This window comes from Symphalangus syndactylus, chromosome 10 (assembly GCF_028878055.3).
Source record: "Symphalangus syndactylus isolate Jambi chromosome 10, NHGRI_mSymSyn1-v2.1_pri, whole genome shotgun sequence".
NCBI classification, from domain to species: Eukaryota; Metazoa; Chordata; class Mammalia; order Primates; family Hylobatidae; genus Symphalangus; species Symphalangus syndactylus.
The window spans coordinates 110,548,955-110,574,701 of record NC_072432.2 but is presented as its reverse complement, the minus strand read 5'-3'; the positions used below and the strand labels follow the sequence as shown (position 1 = coordinate 110,574,701).

The 25,747-nt window shown below is 38.2% G+C and overlaps 1 protein-coding gene across 37 annotated transcripts in view; it reads left to right on the top strand.

The window, feature by feature from the left end:
• The window catches only part of TBC1D5 (TBC1 domain family member 5), a 598,207-nt gene that overhangs the window by 464,017 nt on the left and 108,443 nt on the right, over positions 1-25,747 (top strand). For all 37 annotated transcript variants that reach the window (XM_063611375.1, XM_063611384.1, XM_055295545.2 and 34 more), the window contains one exon: positions 93-199. In XM_063611375.1, coding sequence (XP_063467445.1) covers positions 93-199 — 107 coding nt within the window. The remainder of the gene's footprint in view (positions 1-92; positions 200-25,747) is intronic.

The following is a 25,747-nucleotide window of genomic DNA, read 5'->3' as shown; positions in this document are numbered from 1 at the left end:
TCATTGACTCTAAGTTGTTAGTTTTTATATTCTCAGCAATGCAGAATATCTTAAATAGTATTGCATCTGAATTATTTTTTCTTCTTATTTAGTGATCTCTAGTAACTACCAGACCTGTCTCGGCCTTCTGATGCATTACCCATTCATCGGGGATGTACACTCACTGATTCTTAAGGCTCTGTTCCTTAGAGACCCAAAGGTAAGCTTCCCCAGTAGGGTATACATAATTTTAAGTTGGGTGAAAAATAGGCTTCTCTGTGTAGAGTCTAAGAATTCCGAATGTGGAATTTGCCTAATGGTAGATGAATTGCCTAATGGCAGCATTTGCCTAAAGTTGTAGGCCAAAACCCACATACCTCATTGGCCAGCAACCCAGCAGGCAAATTAAGTGGACCTTGCCATGAGAAACTGGAACACATGTCTCTTTTCCCACAGAAGGTTGTTCTATGCTTTTCCCTTCCTCACAAGTCAAGGAAATAGTTGAGGAATTACCTCTCCTTATAGGCAAACTGTATTGTCATTGGTACCCCACACAAAGGTTGATTTATCCAAGTAGAACCTTGGGGGCCATATGAAGATCAAGAAAGTAGCTTTATACAAAGGACCAGTTCTGTAAGAGTGGATACAATGAAACACTAAATTATTTCATATTATCATATGTATTAATATTTCTTATTTCAGGGGTTGAGTAATCTAATAAAATAAAGATTTAAACAGACTTTAACACTGATTTCTCTATTTGAGCGTAAAGCAATTCCCCAAAATTTTCTTTACACTTGAGAGAAAAAGTGTGCTCTTTTACAACTAATGTTATATTTCTTGAAAATAAGAACATTTAATGATCTAAAAAAATCTGTGAAGCCTTGCTACTTTTGAGCCAAACAAAAATATTGGAAGAAGTATAAGAGAGAAAGCTTCAAACACGAATATCAGAATGCCAGGCATTGGATGGTAATCCCAGCCTTTGGCTCTTTGGCAACCCTCCCAACAGTCATGTTGGCAGTTGTCGAACTGTCTCTGAGTCAGTCAGTCTGTCTGTGGGTTCCATTGCCAAAGCTGTGTCTGATCGACTTGGGCCTCCAAGTTTAATGTAAATTTAGATTCTAAAGGATTTCTGTCCTTTCCTTGGTTGTTGACTTCAACCTTTTAGTATATCCTTTATTCTTTGATTGATTTAAAAGAATTTACTTCCTTATGCCTATATCTGTTCTGGAAATTTATGAACTTTCATATCATTTCTCTTACACAAAGCAGTTTCATTAAGCATCAGAAATATAATCCATTATTTCTCCGATGTATAAGGAAGCATACTTTTTTCTGGTAAGGCTTATGAATCTGACTATGAAAATTGAAAGTTCCATATTTATATTTTATATACATATGTATTTGTAAGTTGTGTGACTGTGTACTCCCTACCCCCCCAAAAAAAACCCACAAGATGACAAAATATCTGTAAAATAAGACTAACGAATGAGGTTACTGGTCAATGAGGTATGAGTTTGGATCTACAAACTTATGGCAAATTCTATCAGCTTAGCATTAGGAATTTTTAGAATCATACGGAGTGGAAAACATTGCTAAAATACCAATTTGAAATTTCTACTTGCATGATTTGTTTGTTTTAATTCAAGGAAGAAATGAATATGTTATCAAAACCTATCGATCTTGGTAATTTTTCCCTAGCTAAATATGGTTGATGTTTCTGTGAATCACTCACTCATCCAGCTTCAGAATTCTTTATTCTAAATTCATCAGTGTTTATTAGTGGAACCTAAATGCCCTTTCATGTTAGTATGATTTTAATGGAGTACTTTTTATCTCGATAAAGTCGTGTACATATAATGAAGCAAATTCTATAAGCATTAAAATATAGATTCTTTAAGGTTTAAGAGAAAAAAATAATAGCGTATCTAAAAAAGGGAATTCCCCACCTTCACATTCAGAGTCTTACCAAGTAAAAACATGATCAGTACAATGACCTTAAACTGATATTCCTGAGACATAAAAAATTGGGCATGATGCGGGAGTCATGTTTAAAAGGCTCAGTAAAATAAGTTCATGGAATGATGATATCTATAGGAAAAGTAAAGAAAGCTGTGTAACCCTTGAAAAGGGGCTTTCAGATGGCTAACCCTGCAAAGTGGTAGATATAGTTAAGTGTATATATGGCTGACTCATTAACTTCATTTTACAGAATTTAAGTAGTAACTAAAGTCACTTGACACATGCGTTAATATGGGCCTGTGGCAGTGGTGTTCTGTAAGGAACCTGAGTTAGGAATTGGGACCTTGGGTCAGACCTTGGCTCTGCCACGAACATCTTCATTATTTTGGAAAAATCATGCTTGCTGTGCCTTGGGCTTCTCTTTTGTAATATTTGGAGGTTGAATTAAATTGTCTCTGATGACCTGTGTAAGCAGAACATCCTTTGTCTTTGAAGAACTGACTTTTTTTTTTTTTTTGAGATGGAGTCTCGCTCTGTCACCAGGCTGGAGTGCAGAGGTGTGATCTCGGCTCACTGCAACCTCCGCCCCCCAGGTTCAAGTGATTCTCCTGCCTCACCCTCCTGAGTAGCTGGGACTACAGGTGTCCACCATCACAGCCGGCTAATTTTTGTATTTTTAGTAGAGATGGTGTTTCACTATGTTGGCCAGGATGGTCAAGAACTGACTTTGAATTGACGCTGGATGTCTCTCACTCACTCTGCCAGCTGGGGACCTCCACAGAAGGCAACATTCCCGCCCAGGGCCTCACTCAGCCCTGGGCCTGCCTCAGGAGGCACCCCATCCACTCAGCCCGCCAGACCATGCCTGGTTTGCACACCAGCCCGGATCCTGCGGCTGCTGTGACTGTGTGCTCAGCTGCCAATGGGGAGGGGCGGTGCATGAGCAAGCGAGTGCAGGGTCTGGCCAGCTGTTCTGAGTGCCAGCACAGACGCGGGCTCCATGCAGGGCTTGCAGCTGGACCAGGTGTGTTGCAAGCCACTCCCGTGGTAGACTCTGGCATCCCAGGTGAGGGGAACACAGTGGTGCCCAGGCAGGGGTGCCCACAACCCCGAAGCCCCAGAGGGGATGTTACAGCATGCTGATTAGCTCATTTAGTCCTTCTGTCCGCAGCCCAGTGGACTGTAGCATGTTAACAGCTCTGTCAGTCCCTTGCCTCACTCAGGCTCATGGCTCTGGGGCTGGTTCGGCCTTGCTGCTGCTTCCCATCACAAGGGGTCGCAACCCTCTGCCAGCGGAGGGCAGAGGACCACAGTTGTTACAGCCTTTGGTGTACCCATGTTCAGTGGATCCCGAGTTCTGGTCCTGCATCCAAGAACAAGATCATGCTGACAATTGAAGGGTGAGGAGGGTGGAGAAATATCTTATTGAGTGATGAAATAGCTCTCACTGGAGAGGGGATGCAAGGGTGGTCCTCCACCCGAAGTTGGGTGGTTTCTCTCCATGTGGCTAGGTCCAGGGCTTTTATGGGCTCAGAATGGGGAGTGTGCGCTGATTGGTTTGTGAGTAGGCAAAAAAAGGCTAAAACAAAGGCACCACTTAGAGGTGGGCACAACAGTGTAAAAAACCAATTAGGAAAGGTTAGGTGTATGTAAATAGGTGAAGGGTGGGGATCAATCAGAAAAGCATGCCAAACAGGAAGACAGGTTTTCAAACCAGTCCGTGGATTTACCCCAGGACTTGTCGCTAGGCTTTAAACTGTCTTTGGCTGGAAGGTCAGGTTTCATCGGGGACCCATCCCTGTCTGCTTAGGATTCATCTGCTTCCTGCCACCATTACAATGAACTAACGAGGTCCAACACAGTGCTGCAAAAGTAAAGTGAGAAAAACAGCAAGTTTATTTTATAGAAATCCACAAGTGGACAGGGTTTTCAGTGTTGTTAATGTCAGTTATAAAGTCATAAAAGAGGCTATTTATGCAAAGGGGAAAAAAAAGAGGGAAAGATGGTACTAATACCCCTGCCTATAGCCTCTAAAAATTCAGACATCATAGTGCTTTAAATGTTGTCTATTAATAGCAACAGTGAAACACTCAAAATACTGTAATCATTCCTGAATCACATAGATAAGAGTAAGTATATAAACACACAATTGTCAATGAAATTAACTAGTAGAAAGATGAGATTTGAGACATGAAACCATACTTTCCCATTTCCTAGTTTCATGTGACAGTAGTGTTGAATGCTGCTAACAGGTTCAATAAAATAAAAACAAGGAACTCTGAGCCTTAGTAGGTTCATTGTAAACCTTCAGAAAAGCACTTTATCCTACCATCATCCCTAAATTGCTCAGTGGAGAATACATTCTGCAAGTATAGCTTGAGACATAAGGTTCTAATTGTTTTATATCAGAGATAGCCTTTACTGTGGAAAGATTTCTTATTTGAATAGATAGAAAAAAGTAGGCCTAAAAACTATAATAATAGGATCATACTCCTTCATAGTTTTCCAAGCACTCTGACATTAATCAACAACCCTATGAGGTAGGCAGAGCAGCTTATCTTTCCTCACTTTTTTCAGTAGAGAGAGGTTAAGTTTATGTGGCTTTCCCAAGGTCAAAAAGCTTATAAGCTCCCAAGCTAGCTAGAGTGGCATCATGACTGTTCTATTCATTCCCTCCTCGGATTCCTGGTGTCTGTTCTGCATTCCCCATGAAACAATTTCCAGGTTCAGATAGGACATGTCCTCTTTTGAGTCCCCACGGCACCTTGTATATATGCATGTGTGTTTTGTCAGTTGTTTACGCCTTAGGACTGGATCCTGCTCATTTTTTAGCACTCAGCTTTGTGTCCTGCATATCTTGGTATAAAGGAAATAATGATGGAATTGATTTCTGATTCAAGTGCCATGCCTCATTCCAGTTCACCACACTGACTAATCTAGTTGGACATCACTAATCTAGCATATTTCTGGAACCCATGTTCACATTCCACAAAAGCCATAGCCAATGGTATATTTTTCAGCTGCCATTTTTATCAAGATAGTGAATTAATTATACAATTTGAACTTAAAGAGCATCTAGTTCCTTAATTTGCTATATATCAGAATTATTTAAAATCCTGTTACTACCGTCATATATTATGGAATACAGAAGACATAGCAAAGAATCTAGTTAATTTACTTCCCTTAGGCTGTCGGAGTTTTAGAACTGCAAAGAACCTAGACAGTCTTATCCAACTTCTTTCATAGATGAAAAAGTGAGAATAAAGATGAAGCTTAGAGACTTATTCAAGGTCACACAGCTTTTTAGTGGCAGACCAGCAATTGAACCCCCATCTTCAGACCACCTTTCCATGCAGGAGCTGTGGCTTTATTAGTTTTAAAAATAGTGGACGTCTGCTTACATATTTCTCATACAAATTCTTCATCTGTAATAAATGAAACTGCCATATATGTAAGTGGCCCAGGAACTAGTTGAAATTTTTGAAAATGTATGCCTTATGAAGACTGGATATGAAGTATCTGTTTTTAGCATCCTATACTCTGCACATGGTAAATACAACTTCTGTACTTAGCTCTTCAGACCACAGCCCTAATTCTCATTTTCTTGTCTTTATCATATTAGAACTACTAAGCAGATTTCCAGAAACAATCCATGAAATGAAGTTAGAGGGATAGAAGGAGGACAATCTGAAAAATATGAAGTGATTAAAAAACATTGTTCTAGCTAGTTGTTCACATTCAAAAAAAATTTTAAAACCCAATTAGAAACAAAAGTCATAGAAAATGTGAACATATTGTGTTCCTTAAATAACCAGATGTTCTTTCCTTCCTGAAGGCAGTAAGGGCTAGGAAAAAAGGTTTAAAACTATTGTTTTAAGTTAACTGTGAATTTTGCAAATCTGTTTTTACCCTTTAGCAAATAAAATTCTAATACAGAAACATAAGCAAAGTAATTTTCATTTTTTGGTGTTCTCTTATTTGTGTTGTGTGTTGAAGTGTTAACCTTATCATAAAGACTTATTACAAATGAAATACAGTACATGTATTACCATTTTAGATTATGCAGTAAGAATTTGATGGCTACCGTTTGTTTTGAAGACTAGAATATTTGGGAAAAAATATTTCTAGTAACTTTGCAAGCAGTCCTTTTAGCATTGACTGTTATTGTTTATGGAAGAAAATTTCTAGAAATAAGAATTTAATTTCGTAGTCATTCTTGTACAAAGAAACACACTATAAAAATATAATGTACAATGCTTGGCCAGTTCTGATTTGGTTCTTGCTTGAGGTTATATTAAATTTTGTCTTTTTAAATTATAAAAAGTCTGAATTTCAAATTTCAAATTGTGTATAGGTACTTAAATTTTTACTCATTTAATTCCAAGAAATCTCACTATACATACAACATTTTTGTCAATATCAAATAAATAACTTTGGTAAAATGTCATATCAAACTTGAAAAGTAGTGGATGGATCTAAGCCTGCTGCCAGTCAGGTGACAATTTTAGAAAATGTTCCTTTCCTTAATGCCATTGTAATCTTTTCCTTTCTGACCAATAAAGAATCTAAAAATCACGTATAGTGACTCTTTGAGAATGATGCACTATATCCATTAATTTACTTTTCACAATGCTTCCAGCAGAGGGTCTATTCAGATTTTCTAGTATGTTACTAATCCAATTTTTTGTGATGATTTTATGTTACAGAAAGATTGTTTGCATTACTCCTATTTTCATCTTTTTTTTTTTTTACTCCCAAAACTGGAGCATTTCTTAGAAAACTGCCATTCTTCAAATTATTTGTTTTTGTGTTTATTCTGTTTGTGACATAACAAAAGCTGTTTTTTCTTTGTTTCTGAGCTGTGTGACTAATATTTCCTTTTTCTTTTCTATCACTAGATCACCACCAATTGGATGTTTAGTATAGTTGATATTTAGGTATTTAGTGACTAATTAGGTGTATTTTCACATCCAATCAGAAATAAGAAGTTTTTGACATAGATTAGCATTTTTTAAAAAGTTAAGTTTTACTTCTGAGTAAATGCTGGCTCTAAAAAAAAAGATTTATAAGGAATAATATGAAAATCTTTATTAAACCAGTATTTGAAATTTATTATTTATTGCTTTCAGACATTTCGTAATAAGAATCATGTGTTTCTCAAAATACATTAAGGTTTTCCTAGGGGCCTTAAATAATTTTGAGTTAGTTTTGTAGTATTTTGAATTCATTAATTTAACCAATCCTTATTGTGTATCTTCTGTGCACCAGGTACTGGTTAAATTATGGTGATATAATGGTAAATAAAAAATATATATATGGCTCTTACCGTAATAAACAAATAAGCAAGAAAATACTTACAGATTATGATGTGTTATAAAGGGCGCAAATAGGGTAATAATATGGCCAGGCGTGATGGCTCACGCCTGTAATCCAGCATTTTGAGAGGCAGGGGCAGGCGGATCACTTGAGGTCAGGAGTTCGAGACCAGCCTGGCCAACATGGCAAAACCCCATCTCTATTAAAAATACAAAAATTAGCCAGACGTGGTGGCAGGGGCCTGTAATCTCAGCTACTTGGGAGGCTGAGGCATGAGAATCGCTTGAACTCAGGAGGTGGAGGTTGCAGTGAGCCAAGATTGCGCCACTGCACTCCAGCCTGGGTGACAGACCAAGACTCTGTCTAAATTAGAAATATATATGTGTGTGTGTGTGTGTGTGTGTGTGTGTGTGTGTGTGTGTGTGTGTGTGTTTAAAATAAAATAATAAGTGGGGGTAGAATCTGGGCTGAGAGAAGACCTAATTTAGGTAGGTTGGTCAAAAATCTCTTCTGAGGAGGTGCCGTTTCAGGTGGCAGCTAATGAAGGAAAAGGAACCAGCCAGGCAACGAATAGAGAGGAGAACCTCCAGGAAAGGGAATAGCAAATGCAAAAGCTCCAAAGCGGAAAAGAGCTTAGGCTATTGGTGAAACTGAAAGACCAGTATCATTGGAGCCAGGACCAGGGGAACGTGACTGAGAGTGGTTGATGAGCTAGGGAGGGCTTACTATTAGTTTGTTCTTCCTATGCAGTCTTACCTGATGGATAAAAAGTAAACTCATTTTTAAGATCACAGTTTGAAATTTCAGAAAGATTACGGGATTCTTGGTGATTCTTGGCAATGATTAAGACTATTATAAACTACTTTTGCTCTTAGCCAGAAGTTCCAAGTAGTCTTAAATGAATTTCTTCGTTGGTAAGCACACTCACTGATTCACACCTCTTGGCCGTCACATGGTCAGGCCAATAAGTTATTGTTTAAGAATACTGTGGCCACGACTCTGAATTCTTTTACTTTGATCTTTTAAGAAATAATCTTAGCTGCCTTCTGTATACCACCAGTCTCGGTCAGTTTTGCTTTCATTTATGTCAACATCATGCTCCTCTGTGTAGTTGAACCCAAGGGAACCAGACCATTCAATTTTCTCATCTACCAAACTGAGAGCTTCACTGCATCAGGTACTAGATCTCCAACAGTACTAACCCAGTGTCTCCTGTATGAGAAGTTCACCCTGCTGCGTTTATTCGACAAGTCACTTCATTTCTTGAACTGTAGAATGAGGAAACTGGACCACATAATCTAAATGGACCCTTTGGGGTCTATTTTAGCAAGATTCAATTTGGTTCAACAGACACCACTGCAGAAAGAATAATCAATTCAGACTTAAATGGTCAGAAAGTTTCTTAGAGGAAAAAGGCATTCCAACTGGGCTTTGAAGAATTTGCAGGGAGATATTATCCCAGCTTGAGAGAACAGAGGAGGTAGAATTCCTAGAAGTTTCTGAAGTAAGCAACCAGGCAGGGCCGGGCGGTTCTTTATCCAGAGTCACTTGGTGACCCCCTCAGAGACCAAAAGAATGACTATATCACCCTTAATACCTTGTATATTTGTAAACACTAATTATTAGAAGTCCATGAAATGTGTAAGGAGTCTTTATTTAATAAATTTTTATTTGGCATTAATTTGTATAATGTTTCATGTTATTATTCAACATAAATATTTTCTTTGTTAGTGAAAAGTCAGTGTGAAAAAGATCTCATCCAGTGATCTTTATTTAGCTTTATTGTGTATAATAGTTGTTCATGGCAACAATATTTGCTGAAAATAACCATGTCTTTATTTAGATCTTTAAAGTCAGTGTGGAGATGTTTAGTAATTTTTATTTGGGGCAGCTTGAGAGAGCAATGAAACTTTGTGGAAATGATTGCTCGGCATGTTTTAGAAGACAAGGTTCCTTTAGTGAGACACAACTTAAGTCATTAGAATCATTATTTATTTTTCCTTAAGTAACTAGGGAGGAGACTAAAATCCATGGGTTAACTTGTTCTCATTAAGCAAACTTTTCCCAGTAAGCAAAGAATAATCTACAAACCAATCACCTCCTTTTTATTTGATGTCTTACAAGTAAGGAAAATCTAGGTTACTGGGGAGAGATATTTATTTTAAATAGACTACTTAACACTTTAAAGCTATCGGTCCTATGCCTGTGTGTTCAGAAAGTCTCTATGAAGCCCCAAATGGAAAAGTATTAAAATGCATTACAGCGAAATGAATGTGATATATCCCTGAGTTCAAGGAATCAAGTGGCTGCCCTCCTTTACCACTGACTTGCTATTTTACCCCCAGGGAAATCATTTAACCTTTTGCTGCCCTAAATTCAGGTTCATTAATTGTTTTTTGAAGGGTGATGGGTGGCTGATAAGGCCTTAATTAGCCTATAATCTCTAAAATTCATTTCCAGCTCTAAGTGCTGTGACTACCTAGCTAATCACTTATTTTTCTTATTATATATGAAATAGTTTGTTCAGAAAGGGAATTCTTAGTATTTCTGTGTCATCTTAAAGTTATGATTTAAAGAAATTGAAAATTACAAATCATAAGTTATGAAAAAATTATAAACTTAAAACTGACAGAACAGAAAAAAACCATCACTTTTTTTAATATAGTAGTTACGGCCACATAAATATTTTATTTGCCTCTTAAGTATATTAACTCAGTAAATATATTATTGCTAATTTAAAATGTTAAGTATATTGATTTTATAGGAAGAAATGCCAATATATTCAAGTAGTAAACTGTATAACTATAATAATCAGCTACTTTATTTAAATACATGCTTTGACATTTTATCTGTCCTCTCTCTCCAAAAAAGCGAAACATTTTATCATGGAGAATTTTAAAGTATATTTCATCCAGTTCAAGCACACATATGATTACTATATTGGGAAATGTAAGTTAGTTTATCATACTGCAAGATTTTGTCTATACCTCAGTACTGACTGGACCATTCACATGAACCTGGAGTGACCACTGTGTATGCGTGGGTGGGCCTCCAAGCTCCTCCCGACAGAGGCCAGTATGGCACTATGAAGGAGGTTTTTCTCTGACATTTGATGCATGAGTATGGTCCTCATATGCTGATAGTTACACATTTTCCCAAGTGTCTTAATATGATTTGGAAAAGATCTTTATTTACCTAGCTGTTTTTTCTGGTTTTGAAGAGGAACTTTGTAGTTTCATTCCCCTACACTGTGTCTTTCTCTAAAACACTATTTTTATTCATTTAGCCAAAATATACTAAGCTCCTACTATGTACCAGTAGCATCCTGGAACCATCTTTCAGAAGTCTTGGTTGAAACACGTAAAGATGTATGAATAGGATTTGTGGCAAGTGAGAATGAAGCAGGAAATTTTCCCTGACCCCTTCACGGGTGGGAGCTGGTATGCCCTCTCTGGAGCTAGCTGGCTGCTTTGGCACTGGCAGAGGCAAACTCCACTCACTTGAACCTGTTGCACTCAACCCCTTGTGGGAGGGCGCACTTGCAGGAGCTGGGGTGAGTGCTTTTGGGCACCTGAAGGAGCAAAACTCCATGCAGGCCCCACTGCAGCATCTAGCAGGGAGTACGCCCCCGAACCCTGAAGCCCCAGAAGGAGTGTTACAGTCAACGCTCTTTTAGCTTTGCAGACTGCGGACAGCTTAAGTGTTAATAGCTCAGTGGAGGGTCAGTGTGACAGCCTTTTGCATCCACATGCTTGGTATCCAAGCTCTTGTTTGGCATCTGGAAAAATCAGGTCGCACGGCTGAACTGAAGGGTGATGAATGCAGAGGATTTTATTGCTGATGAAAGTGGCTCTCAGTGGGAAGGGGAGCTGAGAAGGGGATGGAGCAGGAAGATGATCTTCCCCTGGAGTCCGGCTGTCCAAAGCGACACCGTCAACCCATCCCTCTGAAGTCAAGCTGCTGCTCTTTGATGTCAAACCATCCCTCTGAAGTCAAGCTGCTTCTCTTTGACGTCAAACCATAGCCTCCAATGTCTATCTGCTTCTCCTCTTTTCTTCCTCTCCCCTCTCTGCTGGCAGAGCCTGGGGTTTTTATGGGTACAGGGTTTTTTATTGGCATGGGATGGGGAGTGGGGCAGGCCATGGGTGGTTTTGGAAAAGGCAACTTTTCAGCGGGAAAAGAGGGGTGTTTGGGCCACAGCTCCAGGTTCAAGGGTGGGTCCCTCACCAGGGACCTGCCCTCTTCTGTCCAGAATTTCCCAGCCTCCAGTCCCTATCAAAAGGAATATCCACTTGGCTGGTTGCTCATCCTCCTTTAAGTCTTCAGATCCAGGCTTCTCAGTGAGGTTTACCCTAATCACCCTGCAGACCTCCCTGCCCCCATCTCTATAGTAGGTAGTTTACTGATTTTGCTAGTGCTGTCAGAAAAGCCAAGTCATCTCTCCGATACAGATCCAAACTGAGCTTGCAAGGCTGATATGTAAAGCCAGCATGTCTCTTTCTCAGTCTGCAGTGGGGCCTAGAGCAGCTACAAGACTGACATCCATCCTCACACCCCCAGGTTGATCCCATTCACTTTTGGTGGCAGGCTGTTAAGGGTCTAGGTGTTTGTGTTTCCCAAAATTCATATGTTGAAATCTTAACCACCCAAGATGATGATATTAGGAGGTGGGGCCTTTATGAGGTGATTAGGTCATGAGGGCTCTGCCCTCGTAGTTGGGATTAGTACCTTTGTAAAAGAGACCCCAGAAAGCTAGCTCACCCCTTCCACCACGTAAGGAAACAGTGAGAAGGCACTGTCTATGAACCAAGGAACGAGCCCTTACCAGATACCAGCTCTGCTGCCACCTTTATCCTGGAATTGTGAGAAATAAATTTGTTCTGTTTATAAGCCACTTAGTTTATGGTATTTTGTTATAACATCCAAACAGACTAAGACACAGACATGGGAGGCCACATCATTATCAGATCACTTACAATGAGGAAAAAAACAAGTTACTTAACTCCATATACCAACATACTATACACCTATGTGGAAAACCCAATCAGAATCATAGCTCTCCATGGAGTACCTGGTATCAGGCAGAAGCAGATGGGAAGGCGTATTTAGTGAAACCGGACTCTGAGACTCTTAAGATACCTACTTCACAGTAAGGGTAGTCTTACTGGGGTCCTGGAAATTACACAGTCCATTACCTACTAACTCGGGCCGTCTTTCCCACTGGCTCTGCCCATATATGCCTCTCTGACTCTTCTGCCTCCTTGGCAAACCCCTTTTCATTGACATCTTATTTCGTTAGATATATATTAAACATATAAGGGATATGACATCTTCTTTTGTTAGATATGTATTAATTGTATAAGGGATATAATCAAGTCTTGCTAACCTGGAAACCACCTAGTTATGGGGGGTTTGTTTGTTTGTTTGTTTGTTTGTTTGTTTGTTTAAAGAGACAGAGTCTTACTCTGGCCCAGGCTGGAGGGCAGTGGCACAATCATAGTTCAGGGCAACCTTGAATTCCTGGGCTCAAGTGGTCCTCCCCATAACCTCCCGAGTAGCTGGGACTACAGGTGTGCACCACCACACCGGGCTAATTTTTTTTTTACTCTCTTGTAGAGACGGGTTCTTGCTTTGTTTCTTAGGCAGGTCTCAAACTGACCTCAAGAGATCTTTCTGCCTCAACCTCCCAAAGTGTTGAGATTACAGGCGTAAACCACCACGCCCAGCCCACCCAGATTTTTGAGGAAGGCTTTGTATACCTTTTCTCAGAGGCAAATAGTGTTAATTTTGGAATTTGACTGTTTCACAATTCTTAGGTACACCTCAGATTTACTTCTCATTATTATTAAAATTGGTTTCTGAAGAGGCAAATTGGAAATAATTGTTTCCTCCCCTCACTCACCTTGTTAGGGATACTGACACTTTAACATCTTTTTACTCCATGGTTCTTCAGTAAATTAAGAGTTTATTTTTTAGGTTTTCTCTGCATACTACTATTTTTCACTTTTTTTGACAGCCCCTTCAAGTTTATCTTCAGTAGTGTTTACTGAAAATGTGTTGAAGATATATGAATTGATAAAGCTGAAAGCTCTATTTCACTAAATCGTCAGCCCAAAGTCTGTCCATCATCCTGTGAAAAGTTGGAGTTGTTAGTGACTTGATTTTTTCTGGACTTTTCTTGAGGTTCTTATTGCAATATAAGTGTCTTATTCATCAATTCTCTCTTTTTTTCTACAACAGCAATAAAAATAGAGAGCATTTCAGATTTATTCTACTTAAAGTGGGTATTGTATGGTGCCTGGATGGTTTGAGCTGCCTTTGAGGAACAGCACCAGGTGGGAAAATTTGCAGAAGGCAGAAAAGTGACAGGAATAATTGCAATGATTTTCGTAAACCCAAGAAAGAGGTAAACCCTCATCTTTCCAGCCATTATCTGGAGAAATCCAGCCAGATTTTCTCATAAAGGTTCTAATCGAACGTTTCTATTATATATTACACTTACAAGAGAATCCACTGATGAGAATGTCAGCTATTAATTTGAGATCAACTACTTAATTTGCTTAATTAATAACATCCTTTGAGCTCTCTTATTTTAACTTTCTTGTATTTGAGTTCCAGAGACTAACCAACTACATAGGAAACAGTATTTGGAATAGCAATGAACAAAAACTAAAAAATTTCAGCATATATTTAGGACATATTCATTCAAAAGGAATTGACCTCTGATTAAACAAGGAGGAGAGATTTCAGTATCTTAGAGGTAACACGGTTTGATGCCCTAAAGGATTTCATCAGAGGATTTTTTTTTTTTTGGTGGTATACATATGGTTTATGCTTTTTCTTTTTTTTTTTCTTTTTTTTATTATTATACTTTAGATTTTAGGGTACATGTGCACAATGTGCAGGTTTGTTACATATGTATCCATGTGCCGTGTTGGTTTGCTGCACCCATTGACTCGTCATTTAGCATTAGGTATATCTCCTAATGCTGTCCCTCCCCCCTCCCACCAACCCACAACAGTCCCCGGAGGGTGATGTTCCCCTTCCTGTGTCCATGAGTTCTCATTGTTCAATTCCCACCTATGAGTGAGAACATGCGGTGTTTGGTTTTCTGTCCTTGCGATAGTTTACTGAGAATGATGTTTTCCAGTTTCATCCATGTCCCTACAAAGGACATGAACTCATCATTTTTTATGGCTGCATAGTATATTCCATGGTGTATATGTGCCACATTTTCTTAATCCAGACTATCGTTGTTGGACATTTGGGTTGGTTCCAACTCTGTGCTATTGTGAATACTGCTGCAATAAACATATGTGTGCATGTGTCTTTATAGCAGCATGATTTATAGTCCTTTGGGTATATACCCAGTAATGTGATGGCTGGGTCAAATGGTATTTCTAGTTCTAGATCCCTGAGGAATCGCCACACTGACTTCCACAATGGTTGAACTAGTTTACAGTCCCACCAACAGTGTAAAAGTGTTCCTGTTTCTCCGCAACCTCTCCAGCACCTGTTGTTTCCTGACTTTTTAATGATGGCCATTCTAACTGGTGTGAGATGGTATCTCATTGTGGTTTTGATTTGCATTTCTCTGATGGCCAGTGATGATGAGCATTTTTGCATGTGTTTTTTGGCTGCATAAATGTCTTCTTATGAGAAGTGTCTGTTCATGTTCTTCACCCACTTTTTGATGGGGTTGTTTGTTTTTTTCTTCTAAATTTGTTTGAGTTCATTGTAGATTCTGGATATTAGCCCTTTGTCAGATGAGTAGGTTGCAAAAATTTTCTCCCATTCTTAGGTTGCCTGTTCACTCTGATGGTAGTTTCTTTTGCTGTGCAGAAGCTCTTTAGTTTAATTAGATCCCATTTGTCAATTTTGGCTTTTGTTGCCATTGCTTTTGGTGTTTTAGACATGAAGTCCTTGCCCACGCCTATGTCCTGAATGGTATTGCCTAGGCTTTCTTCTAGGGCTTTTATGGTTTTCGGTCTAACATTTAAGTCTTTAATCCATCTTGAATTAATTTTTGTATAAGGTGTAAAGAAGGGATCCAGTTTCAGCTTTCTACATATGGCTAGCCAGTTTTCCCAGCACCATTTATTAAATAGGGAATCCTTTCCCTATTTCTTGTTTTTGTCAGGTTTGTCAAAGATCAGATAGTTGTAGATATGCGGCATTGTTTCTGAGGGCTCTGTTCTGTTCCATTGATCTATGTCTCTGTTGTGGTACCAGTACCATGCTGTTTTGGTTACTGTAGCCTTGTAGTATAGTTTGAAGTCAGGTAGCGTGATGCCTCCAGCTTTGTTCTTTTGGCGTAGGATTGACTTGGTGATGCGGGCTCTTTTTTGGTTCCATATGAACTTTAAAGTAGTTTTTTCCAATTCTGTGAAGAAAGTCATTGGTAGCTTGATGGGGATGGCATTGAATCTATAAATTACCTTGGGCAGTATGGCCATTTTCAAGACATTGATTCTTCCAACCCATGAGCATGGAATGTTCTTCCATTTGTTTGTATCCTCTTTTATTTCATTGAGCAGTAGTTTGTAGTTCTCCTTGAAGAGGTCCTTCACATCCCTCGTAAGTTGGATTCCTAGGTATTTTATTCTCTTTGAAGCAATTGTGAATGGGAGTTCACTCATGATTTGGCTCTCTGTTTGTCTGTGATTGGTGTACAAGAATGCTTGTAATTTTTGTACATTGATATTGTATCCTGAGACTTTGCTGAAGTTGCTAATCAGCTTAAGGAGATATTGGGCTGACACAATGGGGTTTTCTAGATATACAATCATGTCATCTGCAAACAGGGACAATTTGACTTCCTCTTTTCCTAATTGAATACCCTTTATTTCCTTCTCCTGCCTGATTGCTCTGGCCAGAACTTCCAGCATTATGTTGAATAGGAGTGGTGAGAGAGGCCATCCCTGTCTTGTGCCAGTTTTCAAAGGGAATGCTTCCAGTTTTTGCCCATTCCGTATGATATTGGCTGTAATAATGGGAGATTTTAACACCTCACTGGCAACATTAGACAGATCAACAAGACAGAAGGTTAACAAGGATATCCAGGAATTGAACTCAGCTCTGCACAAAGTGGACCTAATAGACATCTACAGAACTCTCCACCCCAAATCAACAGAACATACATTTTTTTCAGCACCACACCACACCTATTCCAAAATTGACCACATAGTTGGAAGTAAAGCTCTCCTCAGCAAATGTAAAACAACAGAAATTATAACAAACTGTCTCTCAGACCACAGTGCAATCAAACTAGAACTCAAGGTTAAGAAACTCACTCAAAACCGCTCAACTACATGGAAACTGAACAACCTGCTCCTGAATGACTACTGGGTGCATAATGAAATGAAGGCAGAAATAAAGATGTTCTTTGAAACCAACCAGAACAAAGACACAACATACCAGAATCTCTGGGACACGTTCAAAGCAGTGTGTAGAGGGAAATTTATAGCACTAAATGCCCACAAGAGAAAGCAGGAAAGATCCAAAATTGACACCCTAACATCACAATTAAAAGAACTAGAAAAGCAAGAGCAAACACATTCAAAAGCTAGCAGAAGGCTAGAAATAACTAAAATCACAGCACAACTGAAGGAAATAGAGACATAAAAAACTCTTCAAAAAATTAATGAATCCAGGAGCTGGTTTTTTGAAAAGATCAACAAAATTGATAGACCGCTAGCAAGACTAATAAAGAAGAAAAGAGAGAAGAATCAAATAGATGCAATAAAAAATGAAAAAGGGGTTATCACCACCGATCCCACAGAAATACAATCTACCATCAGAGAATACTACAAACACCTCTACGCAAATAAACTAGAAAATCTAGAAGAAATGGATAAATTCCTCGACAAATACACCCTCCCAAGACTAAACCAGGAAGAAGTTGAATCTCTGAATAGACCAATAACAGGCTCTGAAATGGTGGCAATAATCAATAGCTTACCAACCAAAAAGAGTCCAGGACCTGATGGATTCAAAGTCGAATTCTACCAGAGGTACAAAGAGGAACTGGTACCATTCCTTCTGAAACTATTCCAATCGATAGAAAAAGAGGGAATCCTCCCTAACACATTTTATGAGGCCAGCATCATCCTGATACCAAAGCCTGGCAGAGACACAACCAAAAAAGAGAATTTCAGACCAATATCCTTGATGAACATTGATGCAAAAATCCTCAATAAAATACTGGCAAACCGAATCCAGCAGCACATCAAAAAGCTTATCCACCATGATCCAAGTGGGCTTCATCCCTGGGATGCAAGGCTGGTTCAACATACACAAATCAATAAATGTAATCCAGCATATAAACAGAACCAAAGACTAAAACCACATGATTATCTCAATAGATGCAGAAAAGGCCTTTGACAAAATTCAACAACCCTTCATGCTAAAAACTCTCAATAAATTAGGTATTGATGGGACGTATCTCAAAATAATAAGAGCTATCTATGACAAACTCACAGCCAAATTGGGATCTTTAGGAATATTTTTTTAAGATCACTTTTTTCCTTTTTTTCTTTAATAAAGATTGGGAACCACTCTTAGGAACAGACAAGTGGATTTCCACATTTCTTAAAACGTTGAAGTAAGTCTCTCCCACCCCCACCATTACTGACATTGAAGAAGGAAAAAGGTGAAGAGTTCAGTACTCCTGAAAAGAGCCAACTAGTTATCTAAAAGACATATTTTGAGGCCCAATATTAGCAACGAAGAAAATTTGTAGACCTAAACTACTTTCCATATATATAAATAATAAACTGGGGGTGGGAGGTATGTTACTCTGGTTTTCTGCATGCTAAATTCAAAAATGTAAATACATTAGTAAAAAAAAATGTATTTCTCTTTTGGTGTCTATTTATTGTGTGAAGCTAAAGTCGAGCATAACGCACAGGTGGTTTAAAATGCTTCTCTGCCATCTGAGATCTCGGCTTGCCAGGGTATAGATGGGGATGTCACTTTAGGGAATTGGGTTTATTCAGTATGTAAAATGAGGCTGGCATGGCTTCAGAGGTTTTGTCTTTGTCTTTACCCAATTAACGGTGTTTTTGCTTCCTTTTTTTTTAAACTTTTTCTCTTCTAAATTTTCTTTTTTTGGTTTACTCTATAGATGCATAAATGAGAATTACCTAGATTTTTCTATCAATTGCCCTAAGATTCTTAATACCTAGTTTTCACAATATATTTTTCCCATCAAAATACATAGGAATTATTAGTAAATAAACCAGAAGTCATTTTGATCCTGATGCTGAAATAATATTTTAGTTACAACCAAGTTACAAATATTTATATTCTTTTTTAATGAAAATCTATATTAATTTGATGAATGCGTTGTATTCGTACAGTTTGAATTTTGTGTATTGTTTAAAACAAAAACTAGGTTTTATTTTCCAAATCTGAGGTTTTGTGAATTTATTTTATACTAAGTATATGAAATTAACTCATGGTAAGGCTGTTAAAGAAAAGTGATCTAGATCAGGAAGGTACAGCTCAATATACTATTATGCATAAATATGTATAGTAAAATGAGTATTGAGTATTGTCCTCAGTCACAAGTAATATAAGAAGAAAATCACCTCTTGGATAAATGAAGAATAAGAAATAAGATACAAAGCCTAGGTTTGATAATATTTAGATAATATTCAGACAATACCCCTTATTGATACAGTGTGCATATGTATTTTAAAGGCAATAATTTTGAGAGCATGTGGGATTATAATGTCTGCCTTTTTGATCCCTTGTGTTACTGTATCTATATTTAATGAAAAGGGCAGTAAGTGGCAATAAGAGAGACAGAAATGGTGAGACCTTTGTGAACCCTCTAGCAATCAGTGAATATCAGACCACAAATTTTTCCAGCTTTAATTACAGGCAAAAGAAAAGATAAAATTAGCATTTTAATATAGAAATATCTTAGGCTTTAGGAGAATTATGATAAATCTAATGTTGCCTAGTGAACCAGAGAGGGAATATTACAACAAACTGTCTCCTTAGGAATATTTGTTTAAATAAAGGCAACAATACTTCATCCTTATCTTTTTTAGATAAATATCACTATTTCAGGCTGTTCTTTGTTCCAGGTTTAAAATACCTTTAGTTAAAAAAAAAAAAAGTAATTGGCAGTGTTTGTTTTCTATAAAACTATAAGAAGAGAAAAATTCTGTTTGCTTGGCACTAACAAGATAATTATTTTAGGGAGAGTTTTTGCTCTGCAGCTCTAGTTCACGCATGCCATGGCATCTCTGCACTTGGATGCATTTAGGTTATCTCATTTCAGTTACAGCGTATTAAACTAACTCTTCTTCCATGGCTGAGGTTTGCCCACCTGTCTCCCCTAAAACACCTGCAACATATGTTTGCATAACCCTGTAATGCTTTGCCTTTAGGGTCCTGAGAAATTCCCCCAGAGCTTTTTGCTTATAAACAGCTGAGCAATTCGTTTTTCTAATGACGGTTGCTTTCCCCCCAGCATTGAGGCAGTAACATATTCACTAAAATAAGGGTCTCATTTTTCATCAAAGAGGAACGTTCAACATATTTTTACAGTGCTGTTTCTCCTTCCGAGCTTTATTTTTCCCCTTTTGTAATCTAGCATGCTATAAAAATTAAGGGTTGGTAGCAAGATATTAGGGAAAGAAAACTAAGTAATTCTTCATTTATCAAATATTTTCTATTCTTCATGCCAAACATACATTATACTGTAAATATTTTTTCTTGTTAAACAAGTGCTATAGAACTTCGTCAGTTTAATGTAAAAATTGTGACCAATAAACTATAAAAATGATAATAATTTGGACATACTGCAGGAAATCACTTTGTTATATTCTCATATGCTAGCAAACAAATGCTGCATTAATAGTATGATTTTACACCTTTTTCATATTAATAAACCTATATGCTCCTATTCTGAGAAATAAGACAGCCTTTCTCCTCACATGAGATCCAGCATTCATATTTTTTCTATGTGTTTTTGCTTTAAAAAATATAATGCTTGTCAAAATCTATCCTAAATTCATGTATAACTATTTGAAGTATGAAACATCACTTTTTCCACCTATTTGTTATCATGAATTTTAGGTCGTCAAACTGTCAAATCTGTCCTCTGATTCATGTCTGTTCAGTGCTCAGTGGTATCAAAACGTAACCATAGCTTCCATTCCATTGAGTTCTTATCAAGTGCCTGGTACTGTGCTGGGAACTTAGTTCTCATTGTGTCAATTAATCCTTACTGCAGTTTTGCAGATGAGTGAACTAGAGCTTGGAATGTAACTAACTCCTTACAGTTGCTCCACTGGTAATGGACGGAGCAGGAATCTGAGTACAACCCTCACTGACTCCCGATCCCTTGCCTCACCTATCAGGCACCCTGTGCCTGACGCTAGAGCACATGAGTGCCATTATATGTACCCTAGTGCTTTTGTTTTGAACGTATAACTTCACCTCTGCATTAACTCCTACTGGTACTTTAATAAATTAGAACAGATATCACTGGAATTGATACTCTTTTGCTCTTTTCAGTTCTTCCAATATTTATAAATAGCCAGTCCTTTGAAATATACTGTGCTGTTCAAAGCAAGATGAGATTTCTCCTTCTGTAGTCTCTATTTGATGATTCAAGTGGAGATATCACTTTGGAGTAAAGAACAGGAGTTAGGGGATCAGTCCAGAAAGTACTATTTGTAATTACCTTTGTTGGATGAGTTTGATTTCTCTACACTCAGTACAAGGAAAATATGTACCACCTCATAGTTATGTGTACTTCTTGTAGCATCTAGTATTTAGTTAGGCCTAGTGTGAATTAGCATTTAAATATTTTTATACTATCATAACAAAATGAGTTTGAACTTAAAATATTGAAATGTTGCCATAGGGGTAAGAGTGGCAGAGAGGAGGTAGGTCGGCTGATCTACAGACTTCCATTAGAGAGTGCAGAGTATGGCCAAGGGGAGTTGTTCACCATCCGAAGTCAAACTCATTCTTGGACAGAATGTTTGTTTTACCTAAAATTACATTAAGAAGCAGTCTACTATCATATAATACATACGTCAGAAGTGGACAAAGTTAACTATAACTTAGATCGATTTCAGTTTTTATCTCTTATTTTGATCGCTGTTATTTAAGCATTATTGCAAGTCGATTTTGTGATCATGCTAAATTAACAAAAGCATTTTGGAAAGTCAGAAGCATAGCATGGGCTTTATTTAGTTTTGATTTGTTGTTTGCATATTGTTTCTTCTAGAAAACTTGCATCTACCACTGTCAGTTCTGCTTCTGTAAGTTACTTTGTCCTCAAGACTTTAAGATACCTGCCCAAAATTCAGCCTGTCCATGCCATGGGTTGGATGTTCAGCATTCTTATATTGCTATAAAGTAAAATGCTGAAGGAAAAGCTTTAAATAGAGTTTCAACAACATTAACAGAAAAGAGCTGAGTGATACTTGGGCTGTTAATGAACTGAAATCTTGTGAAAGACTTATTTCAGGCCCATCCTGGTTGGCCTAGGAAAGGCATGGTAAACCCAGGATGAACTGAATTTGAACTTGTGATTTCTGTACTTTTCTTTTTTCTTTCTTCCTTTCTTCTTTTTCTTTTTTTTTTTTCTTTGGAGACAGGGTCTCATTCTGTCGCCCAGGCTGGAGTGCAGTGACACAATCGTAGCTCACTGCAGCGTCCTCCTCCCAGGCTCAAGCTGTTCTACCTCAGCCTCCCAAGTAGCTGGAACTACAGGCATGTGCCACCATACTCGGCTGCTTACTTTTTAAGAGATAGGATCTTGCAGTCACCCAGATTGGAATGCAGTGGCATGATCATAGTTCACTGCAGCCTCAAACTGCATTCAAGTGATCCTCCTGCCTCAGCAGCATGTACCACCATGCCCAGCTAATTTTTTTTATTTTTTGTTGAGACTGTGGTCTTGCTATTTTGCCCAGGCTGGTCTCAAACTCCTGGCCTCAAGTGATCCTCCTATCTCGGCCTCCCAAAGTTCAGGGATTACAGGCATGAACCACTGCACCCAGCCTGCATCTTTATGTATAGTTATATAAACTTCCCAGGACATGGAACATAATTGGTATTCCTCTGTACACAGACTAATATCAGTTAAGATATGATTACCATTTTGCTATCTTTCTTCCAAAGGAAAATTCACCAAAACAAACACATTTAAAAAAAAAATACGTTGTTGGCCAGGTGCGGTGGCTCACGCCTGTAATCCCAGCACTTTGGGAGGCCAAGGTGGGTGGATCACGAGGTCAGGAGATCAAGACCATCCTGGCTATCACGGTGAACCCTCGTCTCTACTAAAAATACAAAAAATTAGCTGGGCATAGTGGTGGGTGCTTGTAGTCCCAGCTACTCGGGAGGCTGAGGCAGGAGAACGGCGTGAACCCGGGAGGTGGAGCTTGCAGTGAGCCGAGATCGCGCCACTGCACTCCAACCTGGGTGACAGAGCGAGACTCCGTCTCAAAGAAAAAAAAAAAGAAAACATTGTTTTGGAAATGCTCATGATAGTTGAAGTCCTGACTGTGTGAAAATGAGTTTAAAATACAGTCATGCGCTGCATAATGACATTTGGGTCAACAACAGACCACACATATGATAGTGGTCCCATAAGATTATAATACCATGTTTTTACTGTACCTTTTCTGTTTTAATATGTTTAAGTACACAAATACCAATGTGTTGTACCTGTCTACTGTATTCAGTACAGTAACATGCTGTACAGGTTTATAGCCTGGGTCAGTGAGCTATATCATATAACCTAGGTGTGTAATAAGCTGTACCATCTAGATTTTTGTAAAATGTATTCTATGATGCTCACACAATGATGAAATCACCTAATGACACATTTCTCAGGATGTATCCCCATCATTAAGCAACACATGACTGTAATTGCCAATTGTTCCAATACAGATGAAGACATAATGTTAAAGTGTTGACGTAACATGTTCTGCACAATGAGAAATCACAGTTTTCATGGGGTCTGGTTTTTCTTACATATAGAGTTTTACATGTATAGAATTTTAGTAGCCCTTATATTTTAGAGGAGATTCCAGTACTTTAAAGGTTAGAAATCATCATATTTTTATAAAGTTTTATTTGAAAAAAAAAAAAAACCTCCTTTAAGAAGAGGAAATATTAGCCAAGCATGGTGTCTCACACCTATAATAACAGCACTTTGGAAGGCTGAGGTGGGTGGATCACTTGATCCCAGGAGTTCAAGACCAGCCTGGGCAGCATGGCAAAACTCCATCTGTACAAAACAATATAAAAATTAGCTGGGCATGTTGGTGCATGCGTGTAGTCCCAACTACCAGGAGGCTGAGGTGGGAGGATCACTTGAGCCTGAGATGTCAAGGGTTCAGTGAGCCAAGATAGCACTACTACACTCCACCCTGGGCGACAGAATGAGACCCTGTCTCCCCCCAACCCCACCCCACCCCCAGAAAAAGGAGCAAGTATCTCTTTTAAAATATTTCAATTGCATAAAGTGAGAATTCCGCTCATTTAATCTTGTCCCCCTAGGAAAACCATTGATATCATTTTGGTACATCCCAGTTATCTATCCATTTACCTTTATATGTACATTTATATATGTATTTTTTTTCACAGTATGAATTAATTTATTTTTTTTTATTATTATTATACTTTAGGTTTTAGGGTACATGTGCACAATGTGAAGGTTTGTTACATATGTATCCATGTGCCATGTTGTTTTGCTGCACCCATTAACTCGTCATTTAGCATTAGGTGTATCTCCTAATGCTGTCCCTCCACCCTCCCCTCACCCCACAACAGTCCCTGGAGTGTGATGTTCCCCTTCCTGTGTCCATGAGTTCTCATTGTTCAATTCCCACCTATGAGTGAGAACATGCGGTGTTTGGTTTTTTTGTCCTTGCGATAGTTTACTGAGAATGATGTTTTCCAGTTTCATCCATGTCCCTACAAAGGACATGAACTCATCCTTTTTTATGGCTGCATAGTATTCCATGGTGTATATGTGCCACATTTTCTTAATCCAGTCTATCGTTGTTGGACATTTGGGTTGGTTCCAAGTCTTTGCTATTGTGAATAGTGCCGCAATAAACATACGTGTGCATGTGTCTTTATAGCAGCATGATTTATAGTCCTTTGGGTATATACCCAGTAATGGGATGGCTGGGTCAAATGGTATTTCTGGTTCTAGATCCCTGAGGAATCACCACACTGACTTCCACAATGGTTGAACTAGTTTACAGTCCCACCAACAGTGTAAAAGTGTTCCTATTTCTCCACATCCTCTCCAGCACCTGTTGTTCCCTGACTTTTTAATGATGGCCATTCTAACTGGTGTGAGATGGTATCTCACTGTGGTTTTGATTTGCATTTCTCTGATGGCCAGTGATGATGAGCATTTTTGCATGTGTTTTTTGGCTGCATAAATGTCTTCTTTTGAGAAGTGTCTGTTCATGTCCTTCGCCCACTTTTTGATGGGGTTGTTTGTTTTTCTCTTGTAAATTTGTTTGAGTCAGATCTTTGACAAACCTGACAAAAACAAGAAATGGGGAAAGGATTCCCTATTTAATAAATGGTGCTGGGAAAACTGGCTAGCCATATGTAGAAAGCTGAAACTGGATCCCTTCTTTACACCTTATACAAAAATCAATTCAAGATGGATTAAAGACTTAAATGTTAGACCTAAAACCATTAAAATCCTACAAGAAAACCTAGGCAATACCATTCAGGACATAGGCATGGGCAAGGACTTCATGTCTAAAACACCAAAAGCAATGGCAACGAAAGCCAAAATTGACAAATGGGATCTAATTAAACTAAAGAGCTTCTGCACAGCAAAAGAAACTACCATCAGAGTGAACAGGCAACCTACAGAATGGGAGAAAATTTCTGCAACCTACTCATCTGACAAAGGGCTAATATCCAGAATCTATATATGTATTTTTAACAATGATTTGAACCTGTCACCTAGTTTTAATTTGGTTTTGTTTTGATTGTTGTTTGTGTGAGATGGTATTCCAAAATTCCTTAACTTTTTAAAACCTTATTTAATAGAGATAAAATTAACTTAATTGAAAGAGAAGAATTATAGGTGAATTGGAAGAACTGTACTTACTGAATCTTAATGTATAGAAGTACTGGTATCTTTTTTATTGTTCATGTCTAGATGTTGATTTTTATAGCCCTGCAGTGGTGTACAGGTGTTTCAGATGTTTCATTTTATGCTGTCCAGTACAGTAGCCACTTGCCACATGTGGCTGTTTAGCACTTGAAGTGTGGCTAGTCCAAATTGAGATGTGCCATAAAATACACACTGGATTTCAAAGACTTTGTACAAAAGGAACAATGTGAAGTATCTCATTAATAACTGTATATGTTGATTACATGTTAAAATCATAATATTTTAGATATACTGAATTAAATAAAATATCACATTTAGTTTCACTTGTTTCCTTTTTATTTTCTTTTTTAAATGTGG